We start from the raw sequence: 26,920 nt of genomic DNA on the forward strand, positions 1-26,920 counted from the left end.
TGTGCTATACTGCAGTCTATTAAGTGTGCAATCGCACATTATGAGAATTTGCCTTCCTTAATTTTTTTTTTTTTTTTTTTTTTTTTTGCGGTACGCGGGCCTCTCACTGCTGTGGCCTCTCCCGTCGCGGAGCAGAGGCTCCGGGCGCGCAGGCTCAGCGGCTGTGGCTCATGGGCCCAGCCGCTCCGCAGCATGTGGGATCCTCCCGGACCAGGGCACGAACCCGCGTCCCCCGCATCGGCAGGCGGACTCCCAACCACTGTGCCAGCGGGGAAGCCCTTGCCTTCCTTAATTTAAAAGTACTTTATTGCTAAGTGCTAACCATCATCTGAGCCTTCAGCAGGTTGTAATCTCTTTGCAGGTGGAGGGTCTGGCCTCGATGTTGATGCTGCTGCCTGATCAGGGCGGTGGCTGCTGAAGGCCGGGGGCCCTGTGAGAATTTCTTCAAAGAAGACAGCGATGAAGTTAATCAACTCTTCCTTTCATGAACAGTTTCTCTGTAGCAGCAGTGCTGTTTGACAGCATTTTACCCATAGCAGAATTTCTTTCAAACCCTGCTGCTGCTTTATCAACTAAGTTTATGTGGTATTCTAATTCTTTTCTGTTATTTCAACAATCTTCACAGCATCTTCACCAGGAGTAGCTTCCATCTCAAGAAACCACTTTCTCATCCGTATGGAGCAACTCCTCATCTGTTCACGTTTTACTTTGAGATTACAGCAGTTCAGTCACATCTTCAGGCTCCACTTCTAATTCTAGTTCTCTTGCTTTTTCCACCACATATGCAGTTTCTTCCTCCCCTGAAGTCTTGAATCCCTCAAAGTCATCTGATAGGGTTGGAATCAACTTCTTCCAAATTCCTCACCCGTGAAATCACAGATGTTCTTAATGGCATCTAGAATGGTGAACCCCTTCCAGAAGGTTTTTAGTTTACTTTGCCTGGATGCATGAGAGAAATTACTGTCTATGGCAGCTGTCCTTACAAAATATATTTCTTAAATTATAAGACTTGAAAGCTGAAATGACTCCTTGATCCATGGGGCTGCAGGATGGATGCTGTGTTAGCAGGCCTGGAAACATCACTGACCTCATTGTCCGTCTCCATCAGAGCACTTGGCTGACCAGGTGCACTGTCAGTGAGCACTAATATTGTGAAAGAAATCTTCTTTTCTGAGCAGTGTGTCTCGGTAGTTTAAAATATTCAGTAAGCGATTTTGTAAGCAGATGTGCTGCCACTCAGGCTTTGTCGCTTCATTTGTAGAGCGCAGGCAGAGTAGATTTAGCACCACTCTTAAGGGCTCTAGGGCTTTTGGAAGGGTAGATGAGCACTTAAAAGGCCCCAACTTAAAGCCACCAGCTAAGGAGAGAGTCAGCCTGCCCTTCGAAGCTTTGAAGCCAGGCACTGACTTCTCCTCTCTAGCTGTGAAGGTCCTAGATGGTATCTTCTTCCAATAGCGGCTGTTGTCTACATTGAAAATCTGTTGTTCAGTGCAGCCACCTTCATTAATGATCTTAGCTGGAGCTTTGGATAACCTTCTGCAGCTTCTGCACCAGCACTTGCTGCCTTACCTTTGCAATATGGTGTTATGGAGACGGGTTTTTTCCTTCAGCCTCATGAGCCAACCTCTGCTGCCTTCAGACTTTTCTTCTGCAGCTTCCTCACCTCTCTCAGCCTTCATAGAATTGAAGAGAGTTAGGGCCTTTCTCTGATTAGACTTCAGCTTAAGAGAATGTTGTGGCTGGTTTGATCTTCTATCCAGACCACTCGAACTTTCTACACATCAGCAATAAGGCTGTTCCACTTTCTTATCATTGTGTGTGCACTGGAGTAGCACTTTAATTTCCTTCAAGAGCTTTTCCTTTGCATTCACGACTGGGCTAACTGGCGCAAGAGGCCTGGCTCTAGGCCTGTCTCAGCTTGACATGCCTTCCTCAGTAACCTTAATCATTTCTAGGTTTTGATTTAAAGTGAGACATGTGCAGCTCTTCCTTTCATTTGAAGACTTAGAGGTTATTGTAGGATATATATTTTTTAATATTTATTTATTCATTTATTTATTTGGCTGTGCTGGGTCTTAGTTGCGGCATGCGGGCTGTTTTAGTTGCAGCATGCAGGCTTTAGTTCCCTGACCAGGGATCGAACCCGGGCCCCCTGCTTTGGGAGGGCAGAGTCCCAACCACTAGACCACCAGGGAAGTCCCTATTGTAGGATTATTAATTGGCCTAATTTCAATATTGTTGTGTGTAGGGAGTAGGGAGGCTCAAAAAGAGGGAGGGAGTCATGAAAGAGTTGTTCTGTGGAGCAGTCAGAACACACATTTATCAATTAAGTTCATCGCCTTGTATGGGTGAGGTTCACGGTGCCCAAAACAATTACAGTAGTAACATCAGAAATCACCGATCACATATAGCCATAGCGAATATAATAATGATGAACAAGTTTGACATATTGTGAGAATTACTGAAAAGTGACACAGACACGAAGTGAGCAAATGATGTTGGAAAAATGGTACCAATAGACTTGATTGACACAGGGTTGCCACAAACCTTTAATTTGTACGAAACGCGGTATCTGTGAAGCGCAGTAAAGCAAAGCACAGGTGTGCCTGTAGTCAGGCGATGGGGTTGTCAGGTTCTCACTAGCTCTTTCTGTAGGCCTCGAACACAGGATTGGATTGATCTCAGTCCTTGGTGTATGCTACTCTCCGTAGTCCCTGCATGGCCTACTTCAGCTGTTTAATTATTTTTAATAAAGTACTAAGCACTGCAAACCCTTCTGCCAGTAAAGGCTCCGTCTCCGGCAGTAGCCCACGTGGAGTGAAGACAAGGAGAACGGGTGGAGCTGGTTGGGAGCTTCAGGCCACTGGTGCCCTGTGGCATCGTTGTGATCTCACTTAGTTCTCACAGCAGCGAGGGGGCGCTGTTTTTCAGAAGAGGAAGTTGGCAGTTCCTGAGGGTATGGAACTTCCCCAGGTCACGCAGCTCCCAGAGACTCACTAAACACCTGCAGGCTGGGGCGCAGTGTGTCAGCTGCTGGGAGGCTTTGCTGCTCCCGAGGATTTTGCATTTGAAACAAATGCTTCAATTTTATTGTTTTAAGAGTTTAAAAGAATACAGAATATTTTATGTCAAATTAATTGTGTATTTCTCTTTTGTTTTTCTCCTTTTTCAAAGATTGTTGAAGGTGAGTGGTTTCCTCTCCTTCCTTGGGTTTGGGTAGAGGACTGACGAGGGTGCGGTGGCAGGGCCTCGGGCCTTGCCAGCTGTGTAGGTGTGGGAACACTCCCGGGATGCTGCTGCTCACGCCTGCAGTCAGTCCCCTTCCTGCTGAGGAGACGTCCCCCTGGGCATCTGCACGCAGCAGGGGTGGGGGCTTCTTCTCTTGGGAAGATGGGAGGGTGGTCTCCGTGCAGCTGGGACTGGCCTTTTCCCAGTCAGAAAGGAGGGTGGGTGGTGAGGGTGGTAGGACTGGGAGGCCCTGCTCTGAACGTGGGCTCACATCTCAGAAAGGAGGCGGCCAAGGAGGAACGGCAGGAGGCTGCGCCAGGAGCACGCCGACAGCTGTGTGCTGAGCAGTGATGACGAGGAGCTGCCCAGGGACAAGGACGTGTATGTGACCACCCACACCCCCAGAAATGCCCGGGAGGAGGCCGCTACCGGACTCAGGTACCAGCGTGCCCGCTGCTCTGCTGCTGCCGTGCTGGGGACAGGCTCTCTGCCGGGAAGCTTCTGGATCCGTGGGACCCCATCGTCCCTGGAGTGAGGATCCTCTTCCTTCCTCTCCATATTTCAGTGGAGAGGTTGGGGCAGGAAGCAGGGTATTAGAGACACTGACCTTCAGCCCTGGGCTCAAGAAGGGCTTGTTGTAGCATCTGGGTGGCAGGTGGATCTGGAGCTGGGCTCAGCTGTTCCCACTGTGACCAGGGCGTGCCAGGCACTGGCTGGGCGGGTGTGAATAGCTCCAGGCTGAAGGCAAAGCCCCGCCACCTGGGTGGAGAACAGACCCAGCGGCCCCCGGCCTTCTGCAGCAGGACTCCTTGGAGGAAGGGGGTGCTAGGCGCAGCCCCTGCCCCAGACAGGGAGGCTGGAAGGGGGCTCTGAGGGAGCATAGGCCAGAGGTGCGGGGCGGGGACAGGGCGACTCCAGTTGCTTGTGCCTTCTCTTGCCCCCATCTCTTTCCTCCCCTTTCTCATAGCCTCCCCCACCCCCCATCGGGACAGCCGGCCATCTTGTAAGTGTCCCGGGTGCCTGTGCTAAGGCAGGGTCAGAGGAGGCTTTTGTGAGGGGATGTGGGCTGCTTACATGAAGCCACTTAAGAGTAATTGATGTTTGCGTTTGCTGAGGAACTGACATGAGCACTGTGATTTTAGGCCCTCTGGTACTGTCAGTTGTCCCATCTGCATGGACGGGTACTCGGAGGTAAGCAAACTTAGCTGTGTCTTCCCTGATTCTGGTTCTCAAACTGCTTCAGTGAAAGAATTAGATGAGAGAGCACTCCTCACTGGGTGGGCTTTTGATGCCTCTGTTTTGCAGTCACACTTGGGTTGGCACATGGCTTGGCACACCTCTGTGAAGGGGGAGGGTACCATCTTCTTGGGCCCTACAGTCTTGAACTCTGGGCTGCCCTGTGCATCAGTCCTGTGTATTCCCTACCTGGCCTAATTGGAAGCTGCTAGTGTTCACTGTGGCCCCAGGCCCTAGGGCACTGCCCCACTGGGTGCCTGGAGGTTCGTCAAACCCCCTTGCACTGTCGCTGCCAGAGGCTGGCTGCTGCCTCTGCTCTCGGCTTCAGAGACACCGCTCATACTTGCCTGAGCCTACAGAGCAGCATCTTTAGTTCTTCAGACCATCTCCCTGCTTTTCCTGCTGCAGCCCTTGGCCCCCTCCTCTCATTCGGCATCTTAGAGACGGGCGGGAGTGGATTCTCTGGGGGCTCCCGCTGCTCTGGTACAAGGCCAGACATGAAGCCTGTTCTTTTTTATGTTTTCTAGATTGTGCAGAATGGACGTCTCATTGTTTCTACAGAATGTGGCCACGTCTTCTGTAGCCAGTGCCTCCGTGATTCCCTTAAGAATGCTAACACTTGCCCAACTTGCAGGAAAAAGATCAGCCACAAGCGGTACCACCCCATTTATATATGAAGTGCTGGGCTGCTCGGGGGACGGATGGACAGACAGAGCCTGACTGGGTTCTCTACGGCCTTACGTGGGCTATCTGCCGCCAGTTTCTTGAGCTCAGAAAGACTATTTCAGAATCAGCATCTGTAATGTAAACTGCTCTCGTTTCCCACCCCGTCTTTGATCCTTTTGTTACCTCTAGTCTGATGCTGTGGAGCTGGGCCCAGGGCCCTCCCAGCCCAGGGTCTACATCTGCTCCTCTGGGTGGTCTGGTTCCAGGGAAGGAGAGAGGGAGTCAGGCCCGTTGGAATTGAGAATCGTGGTTCCAGCCTCTTTCCGGAACCTGCACGTTGCCAAGAAGTTTTCCCCATTTGGAAAGTTTGCCCCAGCTTCCTGCTGGCAGTGTGTCGAGGGCTGGCCCCGGTCGGAGAGCAAACAGGTCCACCCAGCTCTCCTGGGCATGCTACCTCCTCCCAGGCATCTGCCCACCACAGTGACCAAGCCAGACAAGGGTCCATCTGGCCTGAGGATCCCAGGTGCAAGCATGGCCCCGGAAAGACCAACCACTGGACTTTTTTTTCTTCCCTTGAGTTTCAGAGGTCACCCGTGATTCCATCTGCATTGATGTCGGGTTCCTGCAGATCACAAGGACCTCTGCAGGGCAATCCCCAGTTTTCTAAGAACGAAATGTGCAATAAAGCCTGTTCTTTGCCTACTTTTCAGCAGCCCAGGAGATGTAGCACTATTAGTGTCCTTCAGAGGCCTCATGTTGCCTACAGAGCAGTGCCTGTCTCGCCCCGTCTGGTTCACCACCTGTTCTCAGGAACCTTACCCATGCCCGAGTTCACCTGGTGCAGGCTGTGCAAGGTCAGTGGGGCAGGCACGTCGTCGAGTATCCTCTCTTTTCTGATAAAAATCCATCCTTTGTTTACCACGTGCCCTCCGGTCCTCAGTTCCCACTGCCTCATGTCTACTCAAGCATAGACCCTGGGCGGTGGTGGCAGTAATTGTGGCCTTATTAGCCGCCCGTGTCCATGCTGTTGCCCAAGTCACAGCTGACCTGCGTTTCAAAGACTTCGGCTCTCCAGACTTGAGCTGGGCACCCCCCACCCCTGCAATTGACATTCATTTCCGAAGCTGCTCTTCTGGCCACTGGGCTTTGATCCTTTGGGCTTTGATTGCTCCTTAGGTTTTGGTTGGCAAAGTACGGTGGCCTCTCCTCCCCAGGGGCCCAGATAACACCCTCTGCTCGACTCCACGTGGGTAAAAGCCTCTGGTCTCAAGGAGGCAGAAGGTGGCCCGAGCTGACCTGAACTGCCCCCCGCTGCACAGGGCTTGCCTCCACCTCTGTACCCCTCCTTCCTCCGAGGCCTTCAAGCCAAACCAACAGCCTTTTCGTGTGAAACATCTTCGAGGTGGAAAAGGGGCCACCTCTGGCTTTGCTAGCAATAACTGACCTTCAGTTTCTCCTTCTGGAGGAGCAGGGACTCAGCACAGAATTCACTTTAAATGGGGCTGAAGGAGTATCCCTCCTCTATGTGAAAAGAATTGTTTCATTCTTCATTCTGACTTTTTAACTGTTTGGCTCACTTCCGGTTCGTTTGATGAAAGTACTGCTTTCTACTTGGAGTCGAGGAGGGCCGACATCAGTTGTCATCTGCATGGTGTGCAGCGTGTCTGCCCTTCGATTGGACATCGTTGCCATTAAGTTCCTTCTGGGCTTCATGGAATCTCTTTTCTTATGTTCTGACAATACCCGGACTTCAGGAGCCAAGACAACCGCAGCCAAAATTTCTCACGTTTTATGCTTAAGGACAAATGGTTGATCGTAAAAGTTGTATTCCTTCATACTAACTTAAGTTGGGAAAAAATGTTTAGTTTCTACTGTTCAGAAGTTGCAAAACAGGAAAAGGTTGATAAGAAAAATCCTTTCCCTCCCTCTGTGTACATAGTTCAGATCTTCTTTGTTACACTTAAACTATATCCATGTATGTCAGTCTGTTTTGGACTCTCCTCTGCTAGTGTTACAGGCGGAAATAAACCAGTTTGAACCAGGTATCTCGTGTGTGCATTCATTTGCTCTTTTGGATCAGTATCACCCCCCACCCTTGCCCAAGGTGTGTGATCCTGTCTGCCTCGTGTTTGGTGTATTTTGTGACAGTATGTGTGCAAGAAAGTTGCTTGGTCATCTGCTGACCCAGAAGTCAGCAAGTAAGAGGTCATCCTTGGAGCAGAACCCCAAGTCCAGGCCCTGGAATCCCTAAACGAGCAGAATCTTAACCTCAGGCCTGAAGGAGCAAGGTTGGCTGTGGGCTGTCTGCTCAGTCTGGCCAGTGCCAGCTCAGGAGAGGAGCTCCAAGCAGTGTGGACTCGGACTGACCTGGGGTCCTGGCAGTGCAGCGCACCTGCCCCAACCACTGTATACAGTTTGCCCTCTGCGTGGGAGTGGGGGCCCAGGAGTGCATGGCGGGCCCGTTAGAGCCCCAAGCAAGCTGTGCGGGGAAAGCTGAAAAGACAGCATGGGCTTGGCTTACTTCCCAGAGAGTAAGTGATGGCAGAGTTGGCCTTTGCCTGCCTGCTCTTCTCCATTCCTGTCAAGTGGTCCCCAGAGACAGAACAGGCTAATGTGCTGGGTGCTCGGGGGCACAGAGGTGCTGAACTTCAGACGCCTGCCTGCCTTCTGTTGGAGACCACCAGAGACAAAAAATACAGTTATTCAAATGCTCGTTGCACATTTGCCATGCTCCTGGTGCCACACTTGGCTTGGTGGGTATTGAGAAACCCAACTCCCGTGCCCTGCTAGGCCGTACATCATCGAGGGAGACAGTTCCCCAGGCCAATGGGAAATAAAACTGGCAAAGGTGAGGTACGGGAGTCCAAGAGAACAGGAAGAGATGCTCAGCTGTGCTCCGCAAGGTCTGAAACTTGTCTAGGTAAAGAGAAGAGGAAAGGGTCCTTGAGTGCAGATCCCAGGCCTGGCGCCCTCGCAGTGTACAGGCCTCCCGAGACCTGAGGGTGTGATTGACCAGACACTCCCTTGGTGGCCCCCCTAGACCAGCAGTGTCTGAAGCCAGGAGCCAGGTGAGGCCTCCACCCTCGGCAAGCCCAGGGAGGAGAGCAGAGTCCCATGAAAGGGCGGGGAGTGTGTACCACAGGTGTGTACTAGCAGAGGATGTCCTACAGAACATCCTCTGTAGCTGGCTACAGAAGGGGCTTGTTTCTAGGTTTCTTAGTTTTGAAACTTAAGTGGCATCTTAACTACCTTTTTTTGTTGTTGCCATATGGAAATTTAATTGGTTTTGTAAATTGTGTAAGCATTCTTGCCAAAGTCTCATTCTAATTAAGAATCTGGATTCTGTTAAAATTTTGTACGTTCACAACCATATCATCTGCAATGGAATGTTCTAATTCTTGGAACTTTCTTCTTCTTTATGAACTTGTTAGATAACAGGTAACAGAGGTTCCTTTTCCAACCACGAGATAGGAGTTTGTATTTTATTTCTGTTTTATTTTGTCACAAGGGATGTATCACCTTATTGGTTCTTTTTCTACTTCTACTGAGACATAGGATGTTCCCCCTTTGGATCAGTTAATGTAGTGTATCACAGTGATTTTTTTTCAGTGCTCACCAGCATATTTCATGGGTAAATCTACTTTGTTCATGATGTTTTATCTTACACATTTCTTACTTTGTTTTGCCAGTATTTGGTGTAGGGTTTCTAAATACCCATGTTCATGAGTTACATTGACCTATCATTTTCTTACACTGTCTTTGCCAGGTTTTGGTTTCAAAGTAAGTTCCCTACAGTGAGACTAAGGAGAATTGTCTCTCTACCCTGGATTCGAATTATTTGTTCCCTGAATGTTTAGTAGAACTCAGCAATAAAATTTCTGGGCTATTATTTTTATTAAGGAAAGATTTTAAAATACTGATTTGATTTTTTAATGTTTGCAAATTATTCACATTTAAGTCAGTTAAGTTACAGGTTTCTGGGAATTTGTGTATTTCATCTCGTTACAAGTCTTTGGTATAAAGTTCAAAATATTCTCTTGTAAGCTAATTAGTCTCTGCAGCATCTTTTTATCATTAATACTAATTTATGCTTTCTGTTTTAATCAGTTTTAGAGATTTGTCTGTTTCATATTCTATTTATGTTAATTCCAGTACCCAAAGTCTTTGTGGGTCTAATTCTGAGGCCTTTTATTCCTGCTGGCTCTCACTAATGATGACTTCCTTCTTTGTGTGTTTTGTAAACTTTTTTCTCCCTTACTTTGAACCCAGGTAACTTGGTAACTATCTGAAAATTCTTTGAGACCTGAATTGAAGGTGGGTTCCTCCAGAAAGTATTTACCCTTGCTTTTTAATTTTTTACCCTTGCTTTTATGAGGTGTTTAAGGCTTAGTTACGAACTCAAGGCCACTGTATTTATTTATCTTTTATACTGTGAAATATACCACACAAAAAGCACACCTCACTGAATTACTTCAAAAGTACAGTTCAGTGAATTACCATAAAGCAAAAGCCTGTGAAACAACCAACTGCAACAAGAAACTATTACCAACACCTTAGAAGCCCCTTCTTGTCCTCCCTCCTGGTCAGTACAGTCTGCCTTTTCCTCCAAGGTAATCGCTATTCTGACTTTTATGAAAATCACTCCTTTAACTATAATTATAGTTTAATTACCAAAACACAATCCTACTCACGTACTTTACTTTTGCCTTTTCTTTGCACTTTAAACAGATGGAATTGGGGACTTCCTGGTGGTCCAGTGGTTAAGACTCTGTGCTTCCACTGCAGGGGGCAAAGGTTCAATCCCTGGTCAGGGAACTGAGATCCTGCATACAGCACGGCATGGCCAAATTAAAAAATAAATAGATGGAATCACTCAATGTGTATTTTGTGGAGGAGGGGGGTGGCTTCTGTTGCTCAATATTATATTTGTGAGATTCATGTTGTGTAGTTTGTTCATTTTCCGTACTGTATAGTATTTCATTAGATGAATATGCTTCAGTTTATCCATTCTTTCATTAATTTATGTTTTTTGCTATTAGTAGCCAAATGTGAACATTCTGTATATCTTTTGGTGCAGTTTTGCTCACATACCTGTTGGACATATACTTAAGTGTGAAATTACTGGGTTATAGGGAATGAACATTTAGGAGAACCCACAAATACGTGGACATTAAACAACACACTTTTTTTTTTTTTTTTTGCGGTACGCGGGCCTCTCACTGTTGTGGCCTCTCCCGTTGCGGAGCACAGGCTCCGGACGCGCAGGCTCAGCGGCCATGGCTCACGGGCTTAGCCGCTCTGCAGCATGTGGGATCTTCCCGGACCAGGGCACGAACCCGTGTCCTGTGCATCGGCAGGCGGACTCTCAACCACTGCGCCACCAGGGAAGCCCAAACAACACACTTTTAAATGACCAATGGTTCAAAGAAGAAATCACAAGGGAAATTAGAAAATACTTTGAGAAGAATGAAAATGAGAACACAGCATACCAAAACATGGGATGCAGTGAAACCAGTGCTCAGGGGGATAGTCATAGCTATAAATGTCTACATTAGAAGATCAAATCAATAACTGTATGCCTTAAGGAACTGAAAAAAAAACAAACTAAACCCAAAGTTAGCGCACAGTTACAGTACAAATTCAGCAAAGTTCTGGGGTATAAATTCACAAATCAGTTGTATTTCTATACACTGTCAACGATCTGAAAGGGAAATAAAATTCCATTTTCAATAGCGTCAAAAAAAATAAAAGGAGTAAATTTAACCAAGTAGGTGCATAATTTGTACACTGAGACACATACATCCCTACAAAACATTGCTGAAGGACGCAAACCTAAATAAATAGGCATCCCATGCTTGTGGGTTGGAAGACAGTATTAAGATCGCAATAGTACCCAAGGCAATATAGTATAGAATCAATGCAGTCCCTACCAAAGCCCAATGGCAATTTTAATAGAAATTTGTATGGAATTTTAAAGGACCCAGGATAGCTAAAACAATCTTGAAAAAGAAGTTGGGAGACTCACTTCCCAATTTGAGAACATCATAGAGGTACAGGAAACAAAACAATGTGGTGCTGACTTAGGGACAGACATACAGACCAATGGAGTAGGATTGAGAGCACAGAAATGAATCCTCACTTCTATGGCCAAATGATTTTCACAAGGGTTTCAAGACCATTCAATGAAGAAAGGTCTCTCCAACAAATGGTGCTTGGAAAACTGGATATTCACGTGCATAAGAATTAAGTTGGTGGAGCTTCCCTGGTGGCGCAGTGGTTGAGAATCTGCCTGACAATGCAGGGGACATGGGTTCGAGCCCTGGTCCGGGAAGATCCCACATGCCGCAGAACAACTAGGCCCGTGAGCCACAACTACTGAGCCTGCGCAGCTGGAGCCTGTGCTCCGCAACAAGAGAGGCCGCGATAGAGGCCCGCACACCACGATGAAGGGTGGCCCCCGCTTGCCGCAACTAGAGAGAGCCCTCGCACAGAAACGAAGACCCAACACAGCCAAAAATAAATATAAAAATAAATTAATTTAAAAAAATTAAGTTGGGTCTTTAAACAGTATATAAAAATTAATGAAGAAATGGATCACAGACCTAGATTTAAAAGCTAAAACTATAAAATTCTTAGAAAAAAACATGAAGGCAAATATTCATGACTTTGGATTTGGCAAAGTTTTCTTATACATGACACCAAAAACACAGGCAACAAAAGGAAAAATTAATTTGACTTCATTAAAATTAAAAATTTTTGTGCATCAAAGGATACTATTAGGAGAGTGAAAAGACAACCCACAGAATGGGAGAAAATATTTGCATGTCATCTATTTAATAAGGGCCTAATAACCAGAATATATAAAGTGCTTCTCCAACTCAACAAGCACAAAAAATCAGCCCAATTTAAAAATTGGCAAAGGACCGAAATAGATATTTCTCCAAAGAAGACATACAAATAACCAATAAGCACATGAAAGGAACTCGGCATCATTAGTCATGAGTGAAATGTATATTAAAACCACAGATACCACTTTACACCCACTGGCTATTATCAGAAACACAGAAAATAAGTGTTGGTGAGGATGTGCAGAAATTAGAACCCTTGTGCATTACTGGTAGAAATATAAAATGATGAAGCTGATCTAGAAAACAGTTTGGTGGCTCCTCAAAAAGTTAAACATAGGATTACCATGTGTTCCAACAATTTCTCTCCCAGATAGACACCCAAAAGAATTGACTCAGACACTTGGGACTCAGGTACTTGTATACCAATGTTCATAGCAACATTATTCACAACAGCCAAAAGGTAGAAGCAACCCAAATGTCCATCAACAGATGAATGGATAAAGTGTGCTATATCCATACAATGGAATATTACTCAGCCTGAAGAATGAAATTCTGATACATACTTACAACATGGATGAACCATGATAACATCATGCTAAGTGAAATAAGCTAGACACAAAAGTACAAATACTGTATGATTCTACTTACATGATGTATCTAGAATAGGCAGATTCATAGAGACAGTAGAGTAGAGGTTACCGGGGCCTGGGGTTGTTATTTAATGGGTACAGAGTTTCTGCTTGGGATGGTGGAACATTCTGGAAGTGGATAAAGGTGATGGTTGTACAGCATTGTGAATGTAGGTATGCCACTGAATTGTACACTTGAAAGGGATTACAATGGTAAATTTTGTATTATTTTACCAAAGTTTTTTAAATGAAAAAAATACTAGCATACTATTATCATTCATATATCTATATATAAAGTCATATATATGCATATATATATATATATACACACACACACACACCCCATTTGTATGTCTTTGGTCTTTATTCCTCCATTTCAATCTGGAATAATTTTCCTACTGCCCATAGAATTTCCTTTAGTATTTCTTTTTTTCTGTTTGTTTTTGTTTGTTTGTTAGTTTTTTTTTTTTGGCGGTACGTGGGCCTCTCACTGCCGTGGCCTCTCCCGCTGCGGAGCACAGGCTCCGGACGTGCAGGCTCATCGGCATGGCTCACGGGCCCAGCCGCTCCACGGCACATGGGATCCTCCCGGACCAGGGCACGAACCCGTGTCCCCTGCATCGGCAGGTGGACTCTCAACCACTGCGCCACCAGGGAAGCCCTCCTTTAGTATTTCTTTTAGTGAATTCCTGCTGGCAATAAATTCTGTTTTTGTTAATCTGAAAATGCCATTATTTTACCTTCATTCTTGCATGATATTTTTGTTTCTGAGTAAAAAATTACAGGTCGCTGTCTAATATGGTCGCCACGAGCCACACGTGGCAGCTGAGTACTTGAGTCACGATGAATCCAAATGTAGAGAGACCGCAAGTATAAAACACACAGGGTTCCGAAGACTTAGTATAAAAAAAGAGTATTAAGATATGTTGTTAGTAATTTTATATTGGTTACATGTGTTAGTCATGATATTTTGAATATATTGTGTTAAATACGTTACAATTTTTAAAAATTATAAGTTGACAGTTTTCTTCCCCAATTACTCTTTGTCATCCTATTTTTTCCTAGCTTCATTTCTCTTGCAGTCAGCTGTCACATACCTTTGAAGATACGTGAATATTTTCTTTGGCTGAGTTTTTTCTTTGTCTTCAGCAGTTTAGTAATGATGTGCTCAGGTGTGGTTTTGCTTGTTTTTATTCTGCTTTGTGTTCACAGAGATTTTTGAAACTGGGTGAATATCTCACCAATTTTGGAGAATCTGCTTCTGTCTGTGGCATTCTCTCTTCTTGCCTTTTGGGACACCAGTTACACATATGTTAAACTTTCAACTGTGTCTCATGTACTTTTTATTCTCTTTTCTGTTTTATCAGTTGTTTTGTTTCTCTCTGTGCTGTTTTATATTAAATTCTAACTCATTAATCCTCTCTTGTACTGTGTCTAGTTGGCTATTAATCTATTGAAGTCAATTTCAGTTACTTTTTCAGTTCTAGTTAATTTCCTGATAGATTACAATTATCAATTTTTTCGTCTTTTTTTACACCTTTTCCTCTATTTTCTTGAACATATTAATTATATTGTATAGTCTTTGCCTACCAACTCCAATATGTGACTCACCTATGAGTTTTTGTAGCCTTTTGTCTTTTTATTTTCAGTAAAATGGCCATGTGCCTTGATATGCCTAGAAATTTTTAATTGAAAGCTGAACTTGTGCATAAGAAAAAAAAAAATCAGGGATTTCCCTGGTGGTCCAGTGGTTAAGAATCCGCCTGCCAATGCAGGCGGGACATGGGTTCCAGCCCTTGTCCAGGAAGATCCCACATGCCGCAGAGCAACTAAGCCCGTGTGCCACAACTACTGAGCCTGCACTCTAGAGCCCATGAGCCACAACTACTAATCCCACGCACCTAGAGCCCGTGGTCTGCAAAAAGAGAAACCACTGCAATGAGAAGCCGTGCACGGCAAAGAAGAGTAGCCCCCACTCGCCACAACTAGAGAAAGCCCACACGCAGCAATGAAGACCCAGTGCAGCTAAAAAAAAAAATCATAGAGGCTGCAGGTGCTCTTTTCCTCTGCTAGGCAAATGGAGCAGGTGCTCCCCACCTTCATCTGGCTGTGCACCAAGCTACGTCAGGGCGGTATTGTGGTTTGGTAAGGTTCTGTTCACCACTGGCTCACTTCCACCTTTAGGATACCATTAGGGCTTCCCACTGAGCACTGGAGCACCTGTCCCTGGTTAGTCCTCATCTTGGTTAAAAGGTGGAGGAGAGCTACTTAACAGCCTTAGGCCGTATGTGAGAAACAGACCTACTGGTATTTTAGGGTTTTTTACTATGGTGCAGTCTGTTTACCTGAAAAATATAGTTTGTCCAAAATTGTTTTTTGTCTCCATACACAATTGACAGTTTGGCTGGCTATACAATTCTATTGTATATTTGATTTTCTTTCAGAATTTTGAAGGCCCTGCTCCACTATTTAGCTTCAAATGTTACTGTTAAAACATTTAGTGAGGTTCTTTTTTCCTTTTTTTTTTTTTTTTTTTTTATGTGACTTCTGTTTTTCTTCCTGAGCATTTTAGGCTGGTTTTTTTTTTTTCATCTCTGGTTTTCTACAGTTAACCATCTTCCTTGGTGGGCTCTTTCAATCTGGACATTCAACTCCTTACTTCTGGTAAACTGTATTACTGCTTTTTAAACATTTTTATTCATTTATTTTTCACTGCGTTGGGTCTTCGCTGCTGCACGCGGGCTTTCTCTAGTTGTGGCGAGCAGGGGCTACTCTTCGTTGCGGTGTGCAGGCTTCTCATTGCGTTGGCTTCTCTTGTTGCGGAGCATGATCTCTAGGCCGTGGGCTTCAGTAGTTGTGGCACGTGGGCTCAGTAGTTGTGGCTCACGGGCTCTAGAGCGCAGGCTCAGTAGTTGTGCCGCACGGGCTTAGTTGCTCTGCGGCATGTGGGATCTTCCCGGACCAGGGCTCGAACCCGTGTCCCCTGCATTGACAGGCGGATTCTTAACCTCTGAGCCACGAAGGGAGTCCCTGTATTATTTCTTTCAAAAGTTATTTACCTCCATTTTTTCCCCTAGAATTCTTATTGGAAAGTTGCTGGACCGCCTTGATTGAGATTTTAAGTCTCATTTCTCTCTGATTTTCTGTGTCTTTTGTTCTGCTTTCTGAATAATTTCCTTTATCTTGCAGCCCTTCTATTGAATTTCTTTCACAATTTTCGCTGTATTTTTAATTTTCAAGCCTCCTTTCTTAAACATCTCTGAGGCTAATAGCAGTTTTTGAAAAAGTTTTTGATTCCTTCCATTAACCGTTTCTTGGCCTGCCCCCCCGCACACACATTTTTTCTATCCACACTTGAGCCATTTCTTAAATGACTGGTGATCTTTCACTGTCCCTTCATGTTTACAAGTGCCATGTTTTAAAAGCTGATTAGAAGCTCCAGGTGGGCAGAGCTTTTGACCTGTGGGCTTCAATTCTGGGTGAGCATCAAGGACTGCCTGATTCTTTGGGATCCCCAAACATTAATATGCCCATTGCTGCTCTTGCATCGTATAGTTTCTACAGAGAATTCCCTGTGCTCTGCTTGGGGGTGGAAGCCTGCTGCCGTAGTTCTGCCTGGGGCAAGGAAATGGCTTGAGCAAAGGTGCTCAACTGTTCTTTCTGCAGACTTAATAAAGCCAGAAATTAGAAAAGGCTTTCTAGGTAATGATTCATTATTATGTAATGCTCCCTGGTTATAAATTGTGAGATAATGAACATATCTAATTTTTCTTATAAAATTGTTTGGTGTTACTAGTGTAGTAGTACATATTCATATCTTGGTTAATATTTACTGCACATGAAAGTAATAAAACTTGACTTTTACAAAAATATCCAACACATGCTGCCTTTTCCTGTAAGTGGTTCTAAGAGCCTTCCAGAGCATGAGGGTGCTTTGAGTGGCCATCTCCATGCCTAAATCCTCTCCAAGGTCACTGCCCACAAGTCTGTGACCACTTGTGCTCCTGCCAGACTGAGCTGCTTTTATTTTTAACAGTATACATAGACCTTTCTGGCCCTATGTCCTGCATTCTCCCTTGTGATGGTTAGTTTAGGTCAACATGACTGGGCCTTAGGGTGCCCAGACATTTGGTTAAACATAATTCTGGATGTGTCTGTTGAGAGTGTTTCTCGATGAGATTAACATTTGCATTGGTAGACTGAGTAAAGCAGATTGCCCTTCTCAATGTGGGTGGGGGACTTCCCTGGTGGTCCAGAGGTTAAGATGCCATGCTTCCAATGCAGGGGGCATGGGTTCAAACCCTGGTTGGGGAGCTAAGATCCCACATGCCAGGCAGCCAAAAAACCCCACAAAAAACAGCAACAACAGAAAAAAACTGTGAGGACTTCCCTGGTGGCGCAGTGGTTAAGAATCTGCCTGCCAGTGCAGGGGACACGGGTTCAAGTCCTAGTCCGGGAAGATCCCACATGCTGAGGAGCAACAAAGCCCGTGTGCTGCAACTACTGAGCCCACGTGCTGCAACTACTGAAGGCCACGCCTGGAGCCTGTGCTCTGCAACAAGAGAATCCACCACAAGGAAGAGTAGCCTCCACTCGCTGCAACTAGAGAAAGCCCACGCGCAGCAAAAGACCCAACACAGCCAAAAGTAAATAAATTAAAAAACACAAAAACAAAAACAAACCTGTGGGTGGGACTCATACCATCAGCTGAAGGCCTGGATAGAACAAAAAGCCAGCTCCTGGTGCCTGAGTGCCTCCAAGCTGGATCATTTTTTCCCCTACCTTTTGGACTCAAACTGAAACATCAGCTCTTCTTGGGTCTCAGACCTGCTGGGTTTTGGACTAGAACAACTCCATTGGCCCTCCTGGCTCTCAGGCGTTTGAACTTGGACTTGGACTACACGATTGGGTCTCCTGGGCTTCCAGCTTGCTGACTGAAGGTCTTGGGACTTGTCAGCCTCCATCGCTGTGTGAGCCAATTCCTTATTTTAAATATATATATATATATTTATACATTTATATATGTGTGTATTATATATGTGTGTATTTATATGTATGTATATGTGTGTATAAATATATGTATGTGTGTATATATGTATGTATATGTGTGTATATATAGGTATGTATATGTATGTATATGTGTGTATATATATGTATGTATTTATGTGTGTATATATATATGTATGTATATATGTGTGTGTGTATATATATATATCTCCTATTGGTTCTCAAGGGGGTGAAAACTGATTCTTAAGAGGAGAAACAAATCGTAGATATTACAGTGGTTTGTGGCCCTCCCAAAGCTCAACTCTACCAGACAAAATCTTATTCCTTAGTATTTTCTCCTTAGTATCTTAATTTTTCCTTAGGGGGGAGATAATGAAAAACAAAGGTTGAGAACCGCTGCTTTATGCCTTTGCTTCGTAACTTCTGTCCGCCAGGAGCACCCCCTCCACCTGCTGCGCCAGCCTCCAATCTTGCTACCCTGACATCCATTCTCAACATAACAGCCAGAGTTTTCTCAGAAACATACATCCTACCATGACAGTCCCTGCTCAAAACGCTGCATGGCTCTCAGCTGTACTTAGAATAAAACCCAACCTTGCTTTTGTTGGTTCCTGGGACATGCTGAGCTTCCCCCTGCTTGAGTCTCGCACTGCTCAAAGTTCTTTGCTCTGACGGTGATTGGCTCTGGTTCAGCTCACCTCCTCAGAGAGGCTGCTCCTGTCCCCAGGCGCCAGAAGGACTCTTCACTGTATCACCCTGTGCTCTGCTGGAACACAAAAGTCACACCTGAGCCACATCTGAATTGGAATCTGGGCCCTGCCTCTGACTATCTGGGTGACTTTGGGCAAATCCCTCACCATCTTTGAACTTTAGTCTCTCATCCATAATATAGGGCTAATGGTGCCTATCTCGAGAACGGTTGTGTGGATTAGATGAGATGATATAGCAGGAGGCAGAGTGGCTGGTGCATAATTGCTTGACAAATGGTCATTATTATGTCATTCATTCATCCAGCAAATACTGGATTGATGTGTGCCCAGCCCTTGCCTGGCAGGAGCTGGGGTTCAGAGGCGCAGGATGCAGACACTCCCATGCTCCCCCCGGCCCAAGACTTGACTTCTCTGGGGATACTGGTGAGCACCAAGAACCCCAATCCAACGCAATGTGCTCTGACAGGCGAAGTCACAGGGGCTGTGCGAGTGGGGAGTGTCTGACGCAGCCTGTATGGGGAAGGGGGCAGCCCAAAACACTGCCCACCCAGTGGGGTGCTAAGGCAGGCACCCCACCCACCTTCTCAAACTCTACCTTCAGCAGCAGGGTCATTCAAGACACTCCAGGAGGGGTGAGGGGTCTTATTCTGCCTACATAACATGGAATCTCTGAAAGGCTTTAAAGAGAGAATTAATTTGATCACATTGACTCATTCCGGTTGTGGAACGAAGAATGGGTCAGGAGATTAGAAGGCCGCGGCTGCAGCTGGGGCAAGGGTAACGGCCAGGCAGTGGCACCTGGCAGGCCCAGAGCTAACGGTGCGGGGCCCAGGAAACAGTGCAAATGGAGGCCCTCGTACTACACATCCTAGCACCAAGTTTCTCTGCATCTCGGTCCCGTAACCAGCCATGGAACCAAAGAGGGGAACACATACATGTTTTTTGTGTCTCGGTGTTTGCGATGGGTGGGACCCAGGCGAGGGACTCCTGTGGTCCGGGTCTAAGGGCAAAACTGTACCTGGGGCTTGCTGATGATGGGCAAGGGGCCCGGGGAGGAGGAGGGTCCAGACGGAGCGGCCCCACTGCGAGGCCCGGGAGGGTCTGACGGGGTTCGTGGCCTCTGCGGTGGGGTGATTGCGAGGTCGTGAGATATGGCTGGACCACCCTGGGACCGTGCAGGGTCGGAAGGCACCGGGAAGCCGGGCGACGGCTGCACGGGACCTCAGGGAGAGGGCGAGCTCAGAAGGGTGCCTCCGGGCCAGGGGTTCTAAGCTAACGGCAAGGTCTTCCGGTTCGCGGCAGCCCCAGCGCCCAGGGCGGTCCCCGACCCGACGGCGGCCCGGGCCAGCGCTTTCCAGGCGCCCTCCGGAACAGCCTAACCCACGAGGAGGGTCATTCTCGTCCCAATGAGTCACCTGGACACGGGCGAGGGGCCCGGCCCAAGATCACAGAGCCAGCCAGTGGAGGAGGCGGATTCGAACCCAGATCAGGGCCAAGGTCACCGGGCCTTTCCTGGCGGGCCAGAGCCGAAGCTGCCCGCCCGGCGCATCCCAGGGACAGGACCGGCCTGCAGACCCGGTGGCGGGGACGCGGGGCGCTGGGGCGTCTGGGAGGCTGTCAAAGAGGCGGAACTCCTTGCCGCCAGCCTTGTAGTTCATCCACCGCGGGCGACGCGGCCCTGAGCTGGCCAGACCACTCCGCCCAACTACAGGTCCCAGAAGGCCGCGCGGTTCGGGTGGGGCCGAGCGGCGCGAGCGCGGGGTGACGTCACCGCCGCATCCAGCTCCCCTGCCGCAGCCCCTCGCGCCGTCCGGGCGCTCGGTCGCGCGCGTCCTGACGGGAATCGTGGTCCCCGCGCCGGACGCCCCCAGCAGCAGAGCGGGCGCGCGGACTCCAGCTCCCGGCGTGCCTGCGTGCCGGCGCAAGTTAACGGCGGGAGGGGAGGGCGCGGCAGAGGGGGAGCGGCGCTCGGGAGGGCGGAGTAAGGCGGGGGGGGAGGGCGCCCACACCCCTCCCCCTCCCCGCCGCTCCTTCCCCCTCCCCCGACGTAAACTGGGATCCCTTTCCCCTTGTGTCCGCCATATTGGACTCTAACTCTGGTCAGCGGCGGCGCCGGGCCCGGTGGACTCGCCGTTGCTCCCGCCCAGCGGCCGCCCCGCAATTCCCACCCGCCCGGCCCTCCCCGCCCGGAGGCGACCCCGCGCAGCGCCCCCCGCCCGCGGCCGGCCGGAGCGCCCCGCCGCTGCCTCAGCCTCCCCGCCTTCCCCGCCCTCCGCCGCCGCCCGCGGCCCCGCGCCCGCTCCGCGCCCTCCCCGCCCGCCAGCCCGCCCGCCATGAGCCCGGCCGACGCCAAGCGCGGGGCCAAGCGCCGGAAGAACAAGCGGGGCGGCGGCGGCGGCTCGGGCGGTGGCAACGGCGGCGCGGGCGGCGGCAAGGCCGGCCCGGCGGCGGCGCTGCGCGGCTCCCAGGCCACGGGCCTGGCAGCCCCGGGCGGCGCGGCGGCGGCCAACGGGCCCCTCGGCGCGGGCGCGGGCGGCGCCGCCCCCGGAGGCTACTTCGAGGTAAGCGGCGGTGGGGCGGGGGCGGGGGCCACGGGCGGGTGGCGCCCTGACAGCCTCCTGCGGGGCCGGCGGGGACCGCGGGCCGGGGTGGGAGGCGCCGCCGACCCGCGCCCCGAGCCTCGGGCCAGACTGCAGCGCGCCAGGTGCCGCATCTCCCGGGAGCGCGGCACCGCCTGCCCACCTGCACGGCGCTGTCACGGATCCGGGCTGGTGCTGTGTCGCCCCGCGCCGAGGTCGTCCTTGAGGTTACTCGGGTGCAATTCCAGAATAATTGTGAGTCAGGTGACGAGCGGGGCTTCCCTTGCGGTGCCCACCTCCTCCACGCCTGGCGAATGATCATCGGGAAGTGCCTCCTAGAAGTTTTCTTGTTCTTCTCCAAAACGGTCGTTTGAAAGATACCTGACAGTCTTCGGAGGTGGCGGCCCTGGCTCTTCACCTCTGCTTTTAAAAAGTTTTTAGAGGTAATTGGTCGTCTGGTTACCCAGGTATATATTTAGGGTTTGAACTTAAGGAATTTGCGTAGTAATTTTTTCTGTTTTGCTTTTGAAGGCAGCTAGCACACACTGCCTCTGCCAGTTGTGGATTGTTGCCACTTTTATTCCGCTCTTGGTCACAACACTTTACAAGACACGGTACTGGTACGTGGGTATGCAGTTGGCAGTCATTTCCACTCATTCAGTTGTCTCCTGAAAGATAATGCGTTTTTTCAAAAGTTATGTTGTTAGGACTGTTAAATTAAGTTGTTTTAAAGACATTTGCAACAGTAACAACAAAAGCCTCATCAGGAGTATTTATTTGTGTACCAAATTCCGAGACAGAAATTGTTTTATGCGGGATTCTAAATGTTGTGTTGGAAACGATATGTAGTGAGAGCAGATAAGAAATCATTGCATATGGCATGGCTCTCTGATGCTTATACTATTATACGAATACACAGTGTTCTCTGCAGTTGGAGCTTCCTTTAGATTATGTTGTCAGATTTGTTTTGGGTGCTGGGTTGTAGCCCTGGAGGTTGCCATTTTCCAGTACACTGGAGAGTGAAACAGGTGTAGTTCTTGGGATCCAGGGTGAGGCTTATGCATTTGCATCGATGGAGTGTAAATTAAGGGCGGTGTTTGTTGCTGCTGGGGAGGGGAGGCTGGGAGGTCTGCCCAAACAAATGCTTTACAAAAGTGTTTATAATATTGGCTGTAGTTGGGTGTAAAATACACCCATTTTTATTGATTTAGTAAAAATTCTTATGCTAGCCTTTCATACCATTATTTCAGGTTTAATAATTCTCCATTACTTTGCAATATTTGGCTAAAATAACCGTTCAGTTATTCTTTTTTCTATTTTTTTTCCATAATTCCTTTTATTTATTTATTTTTGGCTGTGTTGGGTCTTCATTTCCGTGTGCGGGCTTTCTCTAGTTGCTGAGAGCGGGGGCTACTCTTCGTTGCAGCGCGCGGGCTTCTCACTGCGGTGGCTTCTCTCGTGGAGCACGGGCTCTAGGTGCGCGGCTTCAGTAGTTGCGGCACACGGGCTCAGTAGTTGTGGCTCATGGGCTCTAGAGCACAGGCTCAGTAGTTGTGGCTCACGGGCTCCAGAGTGCAGGCTCAGTAGTTGTGGTGCACGGGTTGAGTTGCTCCATGGCATGTGAGATCTTCCCGGACCAGGGCTCGAACCCGTGTCCCCTGCATTGGCAGGCGGGTTCTCAACCACTGCGCCACCAGGGAAGCCCTCAGTTATTATTCTAATCACACTTTTGAACTCACACAACCATACACCTAGTATTATTTTTGTTTGACAAGACTGTTTTCTATTAAACTTATGAATCCAGAGTTTTGACCATGACCCACTATCAGCAATAAAATATACCACACACACACTCACACAGCAGGTTTTACAAAACAATACTCTGATACTTTTTGATCTTTTCTTTTTCGTTCAATTTCATTAATAAAATGCTGGTTGTATTTTATTAATGAATTATTAATATTATTTTACTTATGTACTGTTGAGTTGTGACCTGAACCTTTAAAAACATTCTCTTTTACTATATTTTAAAGTTTTAAAGCTATGTCTTTAGTTTTAAAATTTCTTCACAAGTGTTTTAGTAATAGTGCATCAAAGATACTTTTTATGGTAACAGGGTGATGCCAATCACAAACATTCTTCATGTAATTCTGAAACCTCTGAATTGTTTCCCTACAGATGGTGAGCTTTTTGGGACACCTTATCTAGGGCAGAACAGGCACCCAAGACAGCGTTTGTCAACAAGTAATGGTGAATGGGTACTGGCCCTCCGTTTCCCAGAGAGGCTTATGATTCTTGGGGTGCATGTTTCCATTTCATATTGGGTCACCGGGGCAGAAGGTGTCTAAGAGAAGTAAGAGTGTAAGGACTGTCTTGATTCTCAGGAGGGGTCTTAGGCCCACTGCCCAGTGTGCTGGGGACAGCACTGAGCGTTAGACCCAGGACCACCTTCATCAGAGGCGGCTTCTGAGGCAAAGAGGGCATTTTTGCATGTAGGTGGCTTCTACAAAGAAATGAGGGCTGTAGGATAAGTAGGAAAACATAACTTAGCTTATAGAGTTCTTGGCCCACAACAAAACTCTGGTGTACAAAGCTCAGGGGACACAAATTTGTTAGGTTCTGTGCCCTCAGGCAGAGCCTCACAGGCGGTGTTTTCTAGGTGGTGTGGCTTCCGGCTCCTAGGGTTGTTGGAAGAATTAAACGCGTGGAGGCTGGAAGGTGCTTACACAGTGCCTAGTGGCACTCAGTGCTGTGCATGTGCTTGATGGCTGTTTTCAGGAGGCTGACCTGGCTTGCTTTATAGGACTCTGCTGCAGGATGTTATTGATGAAGCGTTCCCACTTGTGAAATGATGATGTAAAAATGATGATATGCGGCTTGGACAAGTCCCACTCTTAACAGCCTAGTGTGCTGGTCTGCTCTAATGTGACAATAAAGGGTTAGCCCTGAGTAAAAACTTGGTAGGTGAAGGATATCATGAAAATATCTTACTTTTTTGCATTTCTGTTTTAAAATGTAATTTGCATAGTGTTCATGATGTATTAAGAAAGAGAAAAGCTTACAAAATAGAAAACAGTGTTTGTGGGAATTTCCTGGGGGTCCAGTGGTTAGGAATCCACGCTTTCACTGCTGAGGGCCCAGGTTCAATCTCTGGTCCGGGAACTAAATCCTGCAAGCCGCATGGCATGGCCAAAAAAAAAAAAAGAAAACTGAATCCTGCAGGCGGCATGGCATGGCCATTTTTGTAAAGTGTCTGTGTGTATATATATTTGCATAGGAAGGTCTGATAGGGTATACACATCAAAATATTTTGTGGTGGAAGTTCTGATGGCTTTCTTTTTTCCTTTTGGCACATGCCTCAAGCTTTAAGACTTTTCTACAATGAATATTACTTATGGACAAAAAGGTGAATGATACTTTTACAACCTTATATTACCAATAATTTTGCTTTTTCAAATAAAACTGATTTTGCCTTTTCCCACTCTTTAACAGTTAAACATTTAGGAATTTACACACAATAAAAATATCTATACCATCAGAATTCTGTAGTTGAATCGGTGTGCAAAATTAAGTCATACACATATTATTTACCAAAATTTTTGTATTGTGGAAATTGATCCGTGTTATTAGCTGTTGGGATATCAAATTACATAAAATTTACACTTTTGGAGAGCTCAAATGGGAATTTAGGGCTATTTTTGTAACGCTGTTAGAGGTTTATAAAAGGAAACTGTTTGGGGTAGGGATCAAAGTACATTTCGAACAGTGATATTACAGTTTTAAAGTCAGAGAAACATGTAGTATAGGGAGCATTTGTAATAACGTAAATCCTCTTTCATTGCTGAAAAGGTGGCAAGAAGGAGATAATGTTATTAATGTTTAAAGGCCACCATACAGTGTATCCTGTGGTCAGATGGTATGATTATATATCTTGGGGTATACTGGGATGCACTTAGAGGCTTTCCCTGTGTTGTAGAAATAGCTGCCGTGACGAAATGAGGTTTAGTCATTACTATCTAGTGCACATTTGCCTTAGTGACCTGAGGAAGTAAAGATCTAGAACCTTATGTGATTTAGCTAAGTTTGACAGTGGGTAAAGCTGCAGAGAGCATCTCTGTGATACAATATTCTATGTATGTGTACACACATGGGACCAATATTTCAACATACAGAATATAGATAAAGAATATTCCCAGTATGCTAGAATGTGCCCTTGTTCTCTTCCTCGTCATCCCTACCACTTTCTCACGTGTTTTGCCTGTTTTTGAATTTCACTTAAAGGTACTCTGTGCTGGTGCTGTTTGGCTGAACATTATATTTGAGATGCATCCGTGTTGTTGATGTAGCAAGTCGTCATTCTCTTCCGTGGCGTGCAGTTTTCCGTTGCGTGAATATTCCACAATTTATCCATTCTGATGTTGATGGACGTTTGGCTTATTTTATTTTATGGCTGATATGAATCAAGCTGATATGCACATTCCTGTACATGTTTTTGGTGGATAAGAGTGTTCCTTTTTGTTGAGCATATGCCCTAAGTGGATTTGCTAGGTATACATGTGGTTTGACTCTAGTAGATACTGCCAGAGAGGTTTTCTAAGGGGTTTTACTGTACGCTAATCAAAAAAATTAACGTGTAGTAAAATACATTTTGTATGTATGTATATTGGGCTTGTGGCATGTGGGATCTCAGTTCCCTGACCAGGGATTGAACCTGAGCCACAGTAGTGAAAGCCTGGAATCCTAACCACTAGGCCACCAGGGAACTCTCCCGAATTTATATTTTTTGATGTGCAGTTGTTTGGACTTTAACACACGTGGATTCATGTACCACTGTCAGGATACAGAGCAATTTCATTACCCAGAAAGGCTCCCTCCTGCTGTTCCTGTGCAGTCACACTCTTCCCCCACCCCTAAACTCTGGACAGCCACTTACTGTGCTTTTGTCTTCTGGGGAGGTCATATAAATGGAATCATACAGTATGTAACTTTTTTTTAAAGTTTTTTTTTTTTGATGTGGACCATTTTTAAAGTCTTTATTGAATTTGTTACAGTATTGCTTCTGTTTTATGTTTTGGTTTTTTGGCCACAAGTCATGTGGGATCTTAGGTCCCCGACCAGGGATCAACCCCCACCCGAAGTCTTAACCACTGGACCACCAGGGAAGTCCCTAGTATGTAACTTCCTGAGGCTGGTTCCTTTCACTAAGCTTAGTCACTTTGAGAGTCACTTTCATCCAGGTTGTTGCAGGTATGAGTAGTTTGTTCCTTTTTACTGTCAAGTAGTATTCTGTTGTATGGATGTACCACAGTTATCCATTCTCCTATTGGTGGACATTGGGCTTCTGTTAGTTTTTGATGATAATAAATAGAGCTGCTGTAAAACATATGTGTACAGGTTTTTGTGTGACAGTAAATTTTCATTTCTCTAGGGTAGATACCAAGGAGTGGGAGCAGGGTCATGTGGTAACATTGTAAGAAACTGCCAGACTGTTTTCCAGAGTGGCTGCACCATTTCGACTTCCCACCAGCAATGATGAGAGTTCAGTTGCTCTGCATCCGTGCTAGCACTTGTTATTGTCAGTAGATATTATTTTAACCATTAATAAATAGGTGTGTCGTGGTGTTGTGGTTTTAATTTACATTTCCCTAGTGCCAATTATTTTTAAAAAATTAATTTTTGGCTGCGTTGGGTCTTCATTGCTTTGCGCGGGCTTTCTCTAGTTGCAGCAAGCGGGGACTGCTCTTTGTTGTGGTGAGTGAGCTTCTCATTGCGGTGGCTTCTCGTTGCGGAGCACAGGCTCTAGGTGCGCAGGCTCAGTAGTTGTGGCTCTCGTGCTCTAGAGTGCAGGCTAAGAAGTTGTGGCGCATGGGCTTAGTTGCTCCGCAGCATGTGGGATTTTCCTGGACCAGGGATCGAACCATGTCCCCTGCATTGGCAGGTGGATTCTTAACTACTGCACCACCAGGGAAGTCCCTCCCTAGTGACTACCGTTATTGAACACTTTTCACTTGTTTATT

The 26,920-nt window shown here is 46.9% G+C and overlaps 2 protein-coding genes and 1 long non-coding RNA gene across 12 annotated transcripts in view; 2 read left to right on the forward strand and 1 right to left on the reverse strand.

Annotated features, from left to right (window-relative positions):
- Nucleotides 1-7,175, forward strand: part of RNF4 (ring finger protein 4) — a 42,930-nt gene extending 35,755 nt beyond the window's left edge. For 4 of the 5 annotated variants that reach the window (XM_067734888.1, XM_067734886.1, XM_067734887.1 and 1 more), the window contains 3 exons: nt 3,511-3,666; nt 4,371-4,419; nt 4,992-7,175. In XM_067734888.1, coding sequence (XP_067590989.1) covers nt 3,511-3,666; nt 4,371-4,419; nt 4,992-5,141 — 355 coding nt within the window. In that variant the 3' untranslated portion in view covers nt 5,142-7,175. The remainder of the gene's footprint in view (nt 1-3,510; nt 3,667-4,370; nt 4,420-4,991) is intronic. The other variant, XM_067734890.1, reaches the window with a different exon arrangement.
- Nucleotides 7,176-11,566: 4,391 nt separating this feature from the next.
- Nucleotides 11,567-19,900, reverse strand: LOC137223338 (uncharacterized). Its single transcript, XR_010942812.1, has 3 exons — nt 19,740-19,900; nt 18,209-18,377; nt 11,567-12,736 (listed from the first exon to the last, which is right to left on the reverse strand). It is a non-coding gene; the product is annotated as an uncharacterized lncRNA (long non-coding RNA).
- A 784-nt stretch (nt 19,901-20,684) lies between these two features.
- The window catches only part of FAM193A (family with sequence similarity 193 member A), a 173,445-nt gene continuing 167,209 nt past the window's right edge, over nt 20,685-26,920 (forward strand). For 2 of the 6 annotated variants that reach the window (XM_067734892.1, XM_067734893.1), the window contains exon 1: nt 20,688-20,885. The gene's annotated coding sequence lies outside the window, so the exon portion shown is untranslated. Of the gene's footprint in view, nt 20,886-26,920 lie in introns of all 6 variants that reach the window. The other 4 variants (XM_067734894.1, XM_067734895.1, XM_067734896.1 and 1 more) reach the window with 3 other exon arrangements.

This window comes from Pseudorca crassidens, chromosome 4 (assembly GCF_039906515.1).
Source record: "Pseudorca crassidens isolate mPseCra1 chromosome 4, mPseCra1.hap1, whole genome shotgun sequence".
NCBI lineage: Eukaryota > Metazoa > Chordata > Mammalia > Artiodactyla > Delphinidae > Pseudorca > Pseudorca crassidens.